The sequence below is a fragment of the Phalaenopsis equestris genome, unplaced genomic scaffold, assembly GCF_001263595.1.
Source record: "Phalaenopsis equestris unplaced genomic scaffold, ASM126359v1 Scaffold207462, whole genome shotgun sequence".
NCBI classification, from domain to species: Eukaryota; Viridiplantae; Streptophyta; class Magnoliopsida; order Asparagales; family Orchidaceae; genus Phalaenopsis; species Phalaenopsis equestris.
Window position 1 is genome coordinate 87,304 of NW_018226794.1, and position 15,656 is coordinate 102,959.

The 15,656-nt window shown below is 37.3% G+C and overlaps 1 protein-coding gene across 2 annotated transcripts in view; it reads left to right on the plus strand.

Annotated features, from left to right (window-relative positions):
* Positions 1-15,202, plus strand: part of LOC110036499 (phosphoglucan phosphatase LSF1, chloroplastic) — a 41,194-nt gene extending 25,992 nt beyond the window's left edge. For both annotated transcript variants that reach the window (XM_020740959.1, XM_020740960.1), the window contains 6 exons: positions 3,534-3,655; positions 6,831-7,046; positions 7,553-7,664; positions 7,834-7,946; positions 8,352-8,499; positions 15,038-15,202. In XM_020740959.1, coding sequence (XP_020596618.1) covers positions 3,534-3,655; positions 6,831-7,046; positions 7,553-7,664; positions 7,834-7,946; positions 8,352-8,499; positions 15,038-15,157 — 831 coding nt within the window. In that variant the 3' untranslated portion in view covers positions 15,158-15,202. The remainder of the gene's footprint in view (positions 1-3,533; positions 3,656-6,830; positions 7,047-7,552; positions 7,665-7,833; positions 7,947-8,351; positions 8,500-15,037) is intronic.
* Positions 15,203-15,656: the final 454 nt, after the last annotated feature.

Sequence of the window (15,656 nt, forward strand, 5' to 3'; positions counted from 1 at the left end):
TTTGAAGGCCACAATCTTGTATTTACTTGAGGATAGGGGGGTTCTGAAGATCCTCGTATGCCATGATTCTTTCATTGATGATCCCTGCAGTCCATAGTAATTTCATCATCGCCTTTCCCGAAGTCGAATAGCTAAGATCTTAATCTGATCACATGAGCAGAGAGAAGATGGGGCTTTAATTTCGTCGTGTGATACAGGGAGAATAGGGAATTTCGGTGGCCTTTATGTGCTGTGATTCTGTCGTTACCATCCTGTAAGCTTTAATCGCGACTGTATCGCTCGAGAATTAACGTTGCGGTTTGGAGGAAGGAGGAGATGTTGGATTCATACAAACAGAGAGAGGCCTTTGTACACAGCGATCTCGTCATGATACCGTTGTTGCCTTTCGGTTGTAGATCTGGTGAGAGGAAGACAAGAGGTGGAAGTAGGAGAAAAGTCGGAGTACAAATGTCTTTGCATGTCGTGATTCCCTCGTTACCTTCAGTCAGCCCTAGTCGCGACTATGCGATTGTATCGAAGAGATGTGAAACACAGAGAATGATGAGAGTTTTGAAGGTTCTTGTAAGTTGCAATCATATTGCTTCCAAGCCCTGGTCGTGCCTGTATCGCAAGTGTTGAGATCATGAGAGGGATATTTGGGAGTTTTGGTGGTCTTTGTATGCCACGATTTTGTCGTTGCTTTCATCTCTGGCTCTAACCAAGACTGCATCGTCAAGGCCACAATCTTGTATTTACTTGAGGAAGATAGGGGGGTTCTGAAGTTCCTCGTATGCCATGATTCTTTCATTGATGATCCGTGCAGTCCATAGTAGTTTCATCATTGCCTTTCCTAAAGTCGAATAGCTGAGATCTTAATCTGATCACATGAGCACAGAGAAGATGGGGCTTTAATTTCATTGTGTGATACAGGGAGAATAGGAAATTTCGATGGCCTTTATGTGTTGTGATTCCGTCGTTACCATCCTGTAAGCTCTAATTGCGAATGTATTGCTCGAGAATTAATGTTGCGGTTTGGAGGAAGGAGGAGATGTTGGAGTCGTGCGAACAGAGAGAGGCCTTTGTACACAGCGATCCCGTCATAATACCGCTGTTGCCTTTCGGTTGTAGATCTGGTGAGAGGAAGACAGAAGGCGGAAGTAGGAGAAAAGTGGGAGTACAAATGTCTTTGCATGTCGTGATTCCTTCGTTACCTTTAGTTGCCCTAGTCGCGATTTTGCGAATGTATCGAAGAGATGTGAAGCACAGAGAATGATGAGAGTTTTGAAGGTTCTTGTAAGTTGCAATCATATTGCTTCCAAGCCCTGGTCGTCTGTATCGCAAATGTTGAGGTCACGAGAGGGATATTTGGGAGTTCCGGTGGTCTTTGTATGCCACGATTTTGTCGTTTCTTTCATCTCTGGCTCTAACCAAGTCTGCATCGTCAAGGCAGTCGAGGGCTTCGGTGAGGCTGCTAGCAAGCATGAGTAACCAAAAGTTGTGTCTCTGTCATGCAAATATGGAGAATAGGGAGTTAAAACAGTGAGAAGGAGATAGGGCTTTCTCACCTCCATGGATTGTTACTGTTTTCTAATTCATTATACGCTACAATCCTGTTAACTGCTTTACATTGTAGTCCCACAAGGCCCCATTATCTTTGTTACATGTTATTAACATTGTTTGATATCTGTTTTGGCAATCTTATTTAATGTCACGTTTTATTCTGTTGAATCAAATCAGGAATTGGGCTTTCATTGAAGATTTTTGCTGCTAGAATTCGTTAGGGATGCATTGAAACTTCCTGCTTGAGTAGAGTTTGAAAGATTATGTGAAGTTCCTAATTCGTTCTTTTGTAGGCTATGAATTGAACTCTTGACCTATGTAAAATTCAATAAACACTGATTGTTGTAATAAAATTTAATTTTCCTTTATTTTTGTATGCATATTTGTTGGATTTAGGTTTTTTGAGACTACATATGTATGGGTGAGTACTTTGGAGGTGACTCCTTGTAATAGTGTGACGCTTGATTTTTCCTTTATATTTTAATTTGTTTGGTTGCTAGTTTTCTATCTGATTGTATTTTTGGTAATTATTATGCTAAGCATATTTTTTTCAATGTGTGAACATGATTTTTGTTAAAATTAATATTTGTTCTTTGTTTTTCTTATGAAATTCTTGAGGAATGATTATGACACTCAAAAAGGGAGTGAATTGGGTGATTTAAAAGTCCTTTTACTTTTAAAATTATTGCTAAATAAATAACTTTGACTCAAATTTAACGCACCTCAACATTCCAACAAAGAATAAGCACACGCAAAAAATAGAATGAAATACTAAGAGTTAATTATAACCACATATAGAAATTAGCCATAAAAAAAAGAGCATATAAGTAAAAATTATTATCGTTCAACTCAAAAATCAACCCAGAGCTTACGTCTACTTCTGTTTAATCCCCAGTTTCGGAACTCACTACCAAAAGTAGAAACTTCCTTCAATGGGGCTTTAGAAGCTCTACACTAATATACTCTACTGCCAGGTGAGTGTAACTTAATATACTCTTCTATACTACGTGAGTACAAAACCAACTTCTTGAATCATACACACTCTCCTTTTGGGTAAGTGCAACCAAAATTACTTTAATCTAAAGAAATATTTCTTTAACCAAAGTTTTTTCAAACTTTGGTGGTGATTGGAAAAAGGTCATCTTCTACAAAGCTTTCAATCTCTCTATAGATGATATGTATAATGAAAACTTATACACTAACAAAATTCAAGTTCTTTATAATTTTTAGGGATAATTACATATCGAGCACCCAAAACATTGCTATTTACAAATCAAGCACCCATGTGATTTTTGTGATTTTTTGATTTTTGAACTACCGAACTGATGCATTTACCCATTTCATGATCGAACCATTAAAAATTTGAAACAAATGAAAATATGAATTCGTGTTTTATAATGAAAATATGGTTTATACTCGATCCTGTAATTGTTTATCACGCCATTACGAAAAATTCTTATAGCCTTACTGTTCTCTTGCTCATCACATACACAACCTCCTTCACTTACACTGCATCTCTTCTCAATTTCCAAATATTTCTTCAATTATGGATAGTCCCACTGTTCCTTGTCCTTTATCTCTCTCACTCTATTTGTGCATGTCCATAATTGTTTTGTTTCATCTCTTCCCCTCTTTCAGTTTAACAGACTTCCAGTTGGTGGATTCTGGGTGGAAGCACCGTGTGTTTTTTAACAGTGGAAGCCTGCTATCACTACTTGCCTTGTTGAAAAACTTGTAGCATTTATGATAAGCGAGCATGCTTGTCTAAAGCTGAGGAGTTTCATCTGGTACTGGAATCAGCAATATACGTGCTTTTTCTCATTCTTCCGGAAATTATGCATCCTTAAGTCGTCTTATAATACGTTTTCAGCTTGAATTTCATATTTTTTTTTATCTCTTATTGAAGTTAAATGTGAATGGCTTTTATGTATTTTTTAATAGTTCGCAACTGTCCAATTTTTCTATTAGCTAAATTTAGCATGTCTTTATCTCAGGGGATCACTGCTGTTCTGAACTTTCAAAGCGAAAGTGAGCGGGCAAATTGGGGGATTAATTCACGAGCTATTAATGAGTCCTGCTGCAGCTTAAATATTTTAATGGTGAACTATTCTATTAGGTAAGTGAACGAATATCTCTTGTTTAAGGTTTACTTGCATCTCTCCGAACTTTGACCAATTTTTTTTTAGCGTTATAAAAATCTAATTGTGTAGTTTTGTGAACTTTAGAGAATAGAGCATCATAATATTATTGATATGAGAGGTTTTTAAACCCAATTACAATAGACATAACAAAGGAAATAAATAAAATAATAATAAAACAAATAGGAAAGAAGTAAAACAGAATAAAATAAATAGAAAATACATAATGAGGGAATAAAAGCTAATAATAAGTAATAACGACTAGGAATTGTCCTTTCAAATCTAATACCCTCTCTCAATTTGAAACATAGATGTCAATCATGTTGAACTTGAATTTGAAGTCATCGAACAAAGAACAAGGAAAATTCTTGGTAAGGATATCTGCTATTGACCACTAGAGGGCACAAAAGGAACACAAATTTCCCCAGACTCGATCTTTGTTTTAATAAAATGTTTTTTAATCTCCACATATTTAGTACAATTATGCTGGACTGGAAAAATGTTTTTTTATCTCCACATATTTAGTACAATTATGCTGGACTGGATTTTGAGTAATGCTGATGACGGTTTTATTATAACTGAATAGTTGCAGCGGGACAGATGTTGGCATACGAAGTTCGCGGAACATGATGCATAACTAGAGGGCTTCACAGATTCCCACGAACATGGACAAGAATTCAACTTCAACGCTGCTCCGGGCAATCACAGACTGTTTTTTGTTTTTCCATGTGACAAGATTTTTTCATACAAATAAGCAATACCTCGAGGTGGAACGTCAATCATGAACCATCCCAACCCATCAACATTTGTATAAACAACAATAGACTGAGATGTGTGACGAGAGAAAAACAAACCCAAGCCTTGTGTACCTTTTAAATAGTGGAGAATCCGATAGATAGCTTAGGGATGGTGCTCATAAGGGTCATGTATGAATTGACTCACTATACCAACTGCGTAACGTATGTTGGGGCTAGTATGTGCGAGGTAGATGAGTTTACCTACAAGATGCTGGTAATGAGTTTTGTTGACAGACACAACATTGAGGATGTCAGTTAATTTTTCATTGAGATTTATAGGGACAACCACTGGTTTGCATAGAAGGTTGTTCTCTGTCAAGAGATCAACTGCATATTTGTTCTGAGAGTTTAGGCCAGATAGGATATGTGATTTAATATCTTCGTACTGAGAGTTTAGGCCAGATAGAAAACTCATAATAGTCATTTGTTCTCTTTGAGCGTACTGAATTCAGACATCAGTATTGAAGCGCAATAGTGCATTCAATTCTTCATAAACACGTTTAAAATGCACGTGATAAATGTTAAAAGATTGATCATGTTGTTCAGCTCAATAGATTTCCTTCCATGCATTAAATATTAGAGAAATATTCACTCCCAAAAAACACAAATTTCAATTCTATCATCTCTCATCCAGTCAGAATAATTTAGATCAGCCTCAGCTAAGGGTTATCAATAAGGTGATGCTTTTGAGAAATACTCCTCAAGTTTGTCTCAATTTTGTTCCAATAAAAATAATTTATGTCATTTAAATTTTTATCAGTAATTTTAACCATTGATGAAGCCAAATTTGTCACAATATATTTTTGTTCACCAACCATAATTATCACCAAATATTCAAAAAGATTGAATCACCAATAAGTTCAAACGTTTTTGGATGGGCTCCTCAAGATGACGATATGACGGGACGGTACAATTTGATGTAGACTTAGTTGAAGCTATAGCTGAAGCTATAGTTGAAGTATAGCTGAAGCTATAGTTGAAGCTGGAGCTATAGTCGATCTTGATCTCCCACACCAAGTAGAGAAAGTCGTTCAAAGAGTCCCCGCGACAACCGGAGACCAAGTCGAAGCCCTCCACCTTCCAAGGAAAGGAAACACAACCACTCCCCTTACGACAGCCAACGCCCTATCCCTTAGCCCAAGGAGGAACACAAGGAAGACTAGCGAGAACAACTCAAGCTTTTACAAGCAAAATCTCCAAGTGGTTTGATTAGCATATAAGGACTTATGGATGGACATAGCTTCTCAACCAATCCTTTTCTCCGAATAACTGAACAGAAGACGAAAGCCAACAACTAACTACAAGATCCACAAATTAGGATATAGCTTCCACATAGAGAACTACAACAACCACCAGGTAAGGACAACAAACCACCAGGATCGGATGTATATCTCCCAGGTGCACTAGATTAAAAACCTTCGAATCTTCAAAACAGATAACAATTTCTCAATCAGAAACCCTCATGCACTAATTCAATTGATTACAAGATCTAGGGCATGGGGCCTTCAACACGCCATCATATTCGAAAGCCGATATCACATAGCTTCTCAACCAATCCTTTTCTCCAAAATAACTGAACAGAAGACGAAAGTCAGCAACTAACTACAAGATCCACAAATTAGGATATAACTTCCACATAGAGAACTACAACAACCACCAGATAAGGACAACAAACCACCAGGATCGGATGTATATCTCCCAGGTACACTAGATTAAAAACCTTCGATTCTTCAAAATAGACAACAATTTCTCAATCAAAAACTCTCTTGCTTTAATTCAATTGATTACAAGATCTAGGGCATGGGGCCTTCAACACGCCATCATATTCGAAAGTCGATTTAGGGATCAGATGTTGGCGAGAGGAGTCAAAGCCTAGAGGCTAACAGAGCCCAAACCCTCGGGATGATGGCAATTCGAACGACACAGACGAAGCAACACTTGCATGTTGGAAATGTAGCCAAATCGAGGAGCAAACTATCGGCAACGTGCTGTACTGTGTGTGCCTCTAATACCATGTGAAGGAAAACATTTTTTTCTTATTTTTTATAATTGAAAATATATGTTACATGTTTATATACACTCCAATCTTTGTAGTTTAGGAATTTCTCTTATAGAAGAAATATTGTGTAATTAGATCTCCTCTAATTGGATTATCTTCTATATAAAATACATTTATTAGATTTTTTATAGTCATGCTTCCTAATATATAATCATTATATTTATTACTTTCCGAACATTTAATATAATTTCTTTTTATCACGTTTATCAATATCTTATGGTACGGAAAGATTTATTTTTTTGAGATGACAATTAATGATTATTGTATTTTTTTCATTTGTTTATTCTCTTTTTTAAGGGACATGGATCCTGTAGACCTGAGAAAGAAGCTGCCTTTCTCCGTTGGGCTTCTATTTCGGCTTCTAAGGAAGAATCATCGTATATTTGTGACTTGCACAACTGGATTCGATCGATCCCCTGCGTGTGTTATTGCCTACTTACACTGGATTCAGGACACCGCCCTTAGTGCGGCCCACAATTTTGTTAGTGGCTTGCACTCTTGTAGACCTGATAGGTATATGCGCCTTTATTTTAATTGAATTCTTACCATCAATTATTACCCTATAAAATTAAGCAAATTTACACACACAGCGCACAATTTTTATGTAGTTACATGTCACACATAAATTTCCTTCTTTACATACATAACATTTTGGTGTTTTAAACCTATATATGAAATATGAAAAGGTGTATTTCTATGAAAAGGTGTATTTCACTTTTAAAATGTGATAATATTGTGTTTTTTTGATGTGATATTAATGAATTGAGTGCTGTGTAAGTATATGAAAGTTTAGGTGTGAGATATGTAGATACATAAGAATTGTGCGCTATGTATGTAAATGCCCCTAGAATTAAATCTAGTTAATTGTTTCTACTAATGATCCCGATTAGAAGTTTCCTTTGATTGTTCCATTTTTGCATTCTTCTTTTTTATGCATCATCTTTGGAAAATTCTTAGCTTTCAGTTGTCTACAGTAAATTTATTCTCTGCTTTAGTGTAAAAAATGATGGTTTCTACAGACCAACTATTGTTTGGGTCACATGGGACCTTATAGCCATGGCAGAAAATGGAAAAATTGATGGACCTCCAACTCATGTTGTGAATTTCGTGTGGAGCAATGGATGTAGGGAGGTAAAATTCAATTTTATCTAGAGATTGTTCTCCATCTGATCATCATCTTCTAATTTCTGTATTTTGGTTAAGTTTCAATTTTTTGGGATTTATTTTGCTAATACATTGATTACAGCAATTTTTCTTTTATAACATTGTTATTTGTTTCTTTTTGATATTTTTGCTTAAGGGCGAAGAGGTACGCTTGATTGGTGACTTCACAGGCAATTGGAAGGAATCCATAAAGGCAATTCACAAGGGAGGTTCAAGATATGAAGCTGAAGTTAGACTTCGGCATGGAAAGTATGTTTCTAAACTGCCTTCCTGACATTGCAATATTTTTATTATACCAGCTGCCCCATAATTTGATAAATTGAGATTGACATTGAAAATTTTTTTTTTTTTTTGGGTAGAATTTACATGCATATGAAAAAGTTCTTATATATTTGTTTATCCATCTCCTAGTTCTTTATATTTAGTTATGTAGTATTCAATTTTTAAATCTTCTCAGAAGTACCACTAATATTTACTTATCTAAGTTAAAATATTCTTTTGATGTGTATGTTTTTACGTGATTTAGACGTAAGAAAAAAAAAAAAATTTACATGGCAGATGTATAAATATTTAAGAATTTTGTGGCATGAATAGAAATCCTGCTCTATTATTAAAAAAATACTTGAACAATATTTATTTAAATTGAGATTTCAGGTATAACTATAAATTCATTGTTGGGGGACAATGGAAGCACTCTACATCATTGCCCACTGAGAGGGATGAACATGGCAATGTTAACAATGTTATCCGAGTTGGTGATGTTGCTAGAATTAGGCCTAGTCCCAATGAACTACAGATAAAGGTATCCATAAGAATCTCTTTATTTTTTAATTATAGAATTATTTAAAAAACCGATAGAATTTCGTTTTCATTTTCTCTTTTCTTACACATAATAGTTAATGCCCATATTTTTGTTCACACATTGAGTAATTGATACCTGGTAAAAAAGTAACTTTTGTTAATACATTTAACTCCTGGTCAAGTGCTTTTCTGACTACTTGAATGTTTCAAATGTTTTTACAAATTACTGCAATTTTCTTTCTTGTTGCCAAAATCCATCTACTAAGTTTATCCCAGAAAAGGTGAGCCATTTCCACTTTTTTTTATTTTGTTTGAATTCATTTATGAAGACAAACAGTAAAAATAGAAGCAATTTCACCCCAAAGATTGACTCAACATATTCCTTGAGCATGTAATTTTAGTGACTTTTTCTTGAGCTGTTTCACAGTTTTTGTTAGGTTTATCTGGCAGCAATTTTATGGACGATTACCCTGTTTCTCCAAAATTCTTTCTCAAAAATTTCACGCCAACATCTTCCACCAAAACTTAAGCTTTCAACCATCCTTTAATTTGTAGTCCTACATCCGCCGACCAGTTAAATGGGAGGAAGGGAGAAAAGGACACAATGTTGCCGAAGAGAAATTTGCAAAGAGGTGTCCAAAAGGTTACCATGGAGGATATGTATTAATAAATCCTTCAAATGCAACAGAGACTTGCCACATTTAAGAGGTGACAATCCGTTGAGGTTACCTGTATCTATAATTGTGACTCTTCTGATTGAGAGAAACAAGTAAATACATTCCAACATAATATTTTCAGTGGCAAAGAACCAATGCCCCCAAAGATTTGACTTGTAGTGCCAGAGAAGAGGCCAGGATGTTGGAGTAAAAGTTGTAATTTGATTGATGGCCTCATGGATCTAGATGAGTTTATCGAGTGACTTCAAATGGTGGAGCTAATTTTTTAGTACAACAATATTCTTCAGGACGAGAGAGTTAAATTGACAGTCATCAAGTTAAGGAAAAGTGCATCTATCTCTGTGGTGAGAAAATTTGAATCTCCTACGTCAGCATGAGGGGAAAAACAAAATCAATATCTGGTTCAAGATGAAAAGGGAGATGCATCAGAAATATCATTTCTCACATTATCGACATGATATGTTCATAAAACTACACAACCTGTGCCGGAGAGACACTTCAGTGGAAGAGTAAACATCTGACTCTGGTCAACTCATACTGACTGTGAATTGGTGGAACTAGAAAAGCACATAGTAGAAAGTCATCTTGAAGAGTTGAGCTCATTTATCAGTAATGTGGCTTGACTGCAGCCTTATTTGTCCCTACTGGATGTTCAAACCCTAGCATTTAAAATGGAGAAATAACGTTACTAAATGACCGCCACATACTACAGGTAGAGCTCAATCACAGTATCAGACAACAAATATATACCTAATAGAGCACCCAAGTTCACCCTGCCAGAGGAGAAACCCACACAGAGTAGAGAAAAAGTGGAAACCATCAGTACTTATACATCAATCACAACCATAAAGTGCTTCAAGTGTTATAATTTTGGGCACATTGCATCTAAGTGTCTGAACAGAAGTGTGGTATCGTTCACTGAACATTGTGTAGTAGAGGAGGCAGAGGGAGAAGGCCTAGAGGAGAGTGGAGAAGAATATCAGTTGCCCGCAGATGTAAGAGAGATGCTAGTAATCTGATGAGTCATTCAGACTGAGCCCAAAACTCACTCTGGTAAATCAAGTAACAATCAGCCTATAGTACTGACATGTACGCTTCTCTTGACACTGCTCCTTGATTTTTCCGATATTTTTGTCTATCTCGTACAACTCCTTTACTACCTCAAAATCAGCAACTCGAGATTGCATTGCAGTGCTTAGTAAGTAGCGATGACTCAGTGCCTCTGCTACGCTGTTCTGACTTCCCAACTTGTATTTAAGCACTAACTAGAATGACGCTAAGAATCTCACCTAATATAAGATTAGTAAGTAGCGATGACTCAGTGCCTCTGCTACACTGTTCTGACTTCCCAACTTGTATTTAAGCACGAACTAGAATGACGCTAAGAATCTCACCTAATATAAGCATTACTCTGGTTGTTCAAGAATTTCAAGGCTTCATGTTTTGTGAACAACGTGAACTTGTTTGTTAGTAGGTATTAGCTCCAACACTCTAGAGCTCTCATAATGACATAGAACTCCTTGTTGTAGGTCGAATATTTCCTCATTGACTCATTCAGATTTTCACTGAAAAAGGCTATGGGATGACCTCCCTGGCTTAGCACTACTCCTATCCTCAAATTGGATGCATCACACTCTACCTCGAACAGCTAATTGAAATCTGGTAATGCCAAAACTGGGTTCTCGGTTCCCTCGTTCAATGTGTCGAAACTATTATGTGTTGCATTTGCCCATTGGAATCTCTCCTTTCAGAAGCTCTGTATAAGAAGGGGTGTTGGTATGATCCGCGTGTATCTCGTTTCTCCTCTTCAACTAAGTAAGAAAGTATGAGTGAGAATGCTTCTGTGTTGCCAATCCTAGCTTCTTCACCATTAAGGTGGATACCACATTCTCACGGCTCCCATCATCGATAATCAAACTGCAAATTTTCCATTCACCGTACATTGGTGCGAAAGATACTGCGCCTTAGCCATGATCAGTCCCTCTCCCGCTCCATTTGTAGGACTCTCCATATGACTAACATCTTTCTCTCGTCTATTTGGAGCTAAAGTTTTTCCTCTGGATTCTCCTCTGATTCCTCTTCAACCACTTCCTCGACGATGCCCCACTCCGTGAATGAAACAACTCGGGATAGTTGGAGGATGTGTCTGTAGTCGCGACATATGAAACATCTCCTGCCAGGCCTTGTATTGGGCAAGTATCTCTTTTCCATCTTTATTCCACTCATATATGACTTTTCACTTCTCTGTCGGTAGTTGTAGCTGCAGCCGATTGCTTGAATGAGGACTATTGTCTAAATGAGGGTTATTGCTTCTTTTGTTTTTGTTGTCTTTCTTCCTTCATGCTAAGGTCTGGACATCTCTCGTTGACCAATATGGTTGTAACTGCACAACATTATTAATAGTGGGTTTTAGGCTCTCCCAGATAACAAGCTATGGTGTGTTCCTCTGGCTCGACCTACTCACACTTCATCTGTAATTGATCGAATTACGCCGTAAACTCTCACTAATTGATCTCTTTGTTGCAGGTGGCGGAGTTTCAGAAACATGTTATGGTAGTAATGAGGTGAATAGGTATTTGTTGTGCATTTCATTCCTCATCTTTTCCCACTTAGTAATCTTATCACTACCACTTTCTCTGTTTCTACAAGTTTTTCTACCATAAGGAGGCACTCTTCTTCAACTTGATGGCTACTAGTTTTACCCGTTTATCCTCTAGCACTTTTCTTATACTCAAAAATTTGCTCAACAGATTGCAACCAATTGATGAAGTCATCTGTATCCGTAACTCTGAAAGATCCACTTTGATGTCGAAATTCCTGTGTCCTACATGTGTGGTCTCCTCTCTAGGTCTCATTTGATACTGAATTTTGAAGCGTCAGGGCTTGTATTCCTCCTCACTGATGTCTTCCTTATGGAACGAATTAAGATCCTTGTTTCTTTTTCCCCTTCGACTTCCCAAATCACGGTCAAGGGTAATCTACCCATGAGTTCAATCGTTAATCTCTGCAAGCCTATGTTTAAATTGGCGGATCTCTCGCTGTATCTTGTACCATGTAGGTTCCAGCACGTATCTTTTTGGTGGCATGATTAGGGTTTGGGGATTGGAAGGAGTGGTTGAGGATGGGAAAGAAAATTTTTGATGGGGGGTAAGGTGGATGCTAGGAAATCCTATAGGACTAATGTTAACCTATTTCTGATACCAATACTGCAGTTAACCCTAAAGATAATAAAACGTGAATATTATTGCTGAAAAAATTCAAAAGGAATCACAATAAAAGTTCTTAAAACAAGAATAAAATCGCATAAAATCCAAACGAGCTCTTGGATCCAGGACAAAATGTGGTGACTCGGGCTGGACAGCAAGTGTAGGTGGTTTAGGAGATGAAGACAGTGGTCAAGATGGCTGAAAGGGGGTCATGTGACAGCAGCTAGGGATGTTGGAAGGTTGGTGGCAATGGATGGGATGCTCAGAGGGTGGGTGGCAGCATGTAGCGGATCAAGAGGGTGGGGGGTTAGCGATAGCAAGGGGGAGTGTTGAAAGGCTAAACGACGAATGATGAGGTGTTGGAGAGGATGAGACATCAGAGGTGGGGTGCTAGAAGGGATACCAACACCAGGGACCGAAAAAGAGAAGGTGTTGGGCAATGGAAACAAGCTGGAGATGGGGGTAGGTACACAGTTATGCGGAGATAGAACAGGAGCACCACCTGTCCTCAAATACAACCCTAACAAGGGAGAGAAGCTCATGGCTAGAAACCCGAAATTAAAAAAAAAAAAAACTGAACCTTAAACAACAAAACAAAGTATTTATAATAAAAGATAACTAGGATGGGAGGAAACCCATCCCCTTAGGTGACAACAACTCAAAACCTATGTAGGGTTCAACCTGTCAGCCTCATTGCTGAACCAGGGGTTTCTTTGCTGAACTAGACGACTCGTTCAACCCTTATATAGCCCTCGCATTAATAACAGTGGCTCTGCCATAACATATTTCATACCCGTTGTACCATGAAGTGGCTCCGCCATAACATATTTCATACTAACTGTACCATGAAGGGGCACTGTGTGCAATCGAATTATAGATGGAGAAAATTGTGAAAATGCGATATCTATATAGTGGAAAAATGGAGTCTCACTACTCAGAAGCATTCCGAACCATATTCTCTGTTATGGTTGAAGAAATGAAATAAGATCACAGTTGATAGTTGTCTCATGGAGTTTTTATGGGAGACAAGCTGTAAGATCAGGCTTTATGTAATATGCCTAGTGATGCGTGTCACATTCTTTTAGGCCAATTGTGCACAATATGGCAGGGTATACTTCATGATGGCTGCAAAAATATCTACCCACTTTTCAAGGACGGGAAGTGTATTGTACTTCTCTCGTTGAAAGAGTCAGTTGTGATGGGTACTCTGATAGATACAAGAACTTTAATGGCCCATGCCACATTTCTACTGGCTATGAGAGAGGCACCAATTGCAATTGCCTTGGTGATGCTAGAAGTCAGTGCCATGAACGGAATATATATGAAGCAGTACAACCCTCACTAGAGGAGTTTTTAGATTCTTCGACCTTCAATTTACCCACTTGGTTGCCATTATTGAGAGCCATCCAGCATGACATCACCTAATATAGAAATGGGGGGGGGGTTTGAACTATTTCTGGGAGCCCTTATGTAGCAAGTGTGGTGCTAAGTTTCAGTTCAGTTCAACGAAACACTCACCAACAGATGACCATACAGGAGGGGTGAACCACAACATTGGAAATATTTTTAGGTGCTTTGTGGTGAAGATTATTTGATAGTGGAATCCAAGTCCTTTCAGAGAAGAAGAGGAAGTTTCTCCTAGCTTTGGAGAGTGATGCAATCTGTTTTGCGATCACTGGATAACAGAAGCTGCAGGACGTGGGAGCCAATGAATCTTTTTTTATTATATTTCCTTTATTTCTTTGGCAAGTTGCTTTCCTTTGTTTCTTCGTTCTTTAGTTTCTTTCCTATTTCCCTAGTTTATAATTAAGTATTTGCTTTTAGGGGACTTATATATATATATATATATATATATATATTGAGATATATATATCTGTGCGTGTGTTTTGTACTAGGGTCTTGGAGGACAATTTTGCCAAGTTTATGAATTTGAGACGTAGTTCTCTGTTTTATGAACTTCGGAGTGGACGGTTTTGCTGGGTTTATGAATTTGAGACGTAGTTCTCTGTTTTGCTGTCATTTTATCCCTTCTGATTCACTGTCTAGCCGCCTATACATCTGCCGAATCATCGTTGGGTTGCTGTTTTCAGTCCGGACAGCCATCACACTTGGTCCACCCGCTGTCTTAAAACAGATTTTGCTTTCTACATCCTCTCCAACGTCGCCGACAACCCCTACTTTGACATTCCACAACTATCTCCCCACAAAACTTGTGTTCTAAATATCTTATAGGAGCATTAGAATGATATCAGACATATTTTTTGACTCTTCCTTTTTTTAATATAATATAGCTATTCAAGATCCTGCTATTTAATATTATTTGCAATCTATATGTTCTTCAAATAAGAAGAAAGAAGAAATATCTCTACATTACTAAAATTTTGTTTACTTTGTATCAAGAATATTGATCTAAATTAATTACAATCTACAAGTTTATGGAAGAGAATCATTTTGATATTGATCCTCGAAGATCCGTTTCTTTTCAGTGTTTTGTTTTCCAATTTCTGAGAAATATATTGTCTTCCTTTGGCACCTCATGTAATCATCCCATGTGATTTCTCATGAAAACTTTCAGTATGAAAGTAAATAAAAATGGTTTCTTTGCATAATAATTCCATTGCATCTCTGTTTCTCACCATTGCTGTAAAATTTGCAGGATCCATTAGTTGTGAAGGTAATTGAGCGACAACTGACGGAGGATGAGCGTTTCATATTAGCCTTTGCTGCAAGGCGTATTGCTTTTGCAATTTGCCCAATCAAGCTTGCTCCCAAGTAGAGAATCCTAATTTCCACTGCTGCTGCTGTCCTTTATGTTCAGGATGTTGTATTTATTGTAACCGTGTTGGCTGCTCTGGTGTCAGATTTCATAGTAGTGCATAAAAGTCCCCTGACTATTTACAAGGAGTTATTTTGGTCACAAAATTAATAAATGTCAAATTAATCTCTAGACTCATTCATTGTGGGGTGAATTAATCCCTAGAGAGGACTAGTTTAGCCTATATTAAAAGATTATGAGGACTTATTTTATATTTTTATAGACAAACCAAAATGATCCCTTGACACATAGAAATTATAATTTTAACGTTAAATGTTTGTTCATGTTGCTCTTAGCCTTCTCAATCACGGAAAAAGTATGTTCGGGCACTACCTATGGACTCTAATATTATGTCTTCACGTGTGTTACATTGTGGAGGTCATCTCGGGGTTATTTTGAGGTTATTGAAGGGGAATTCATATATTCTACTTCAATAACTTCGAAATAACCCAGAAATAAC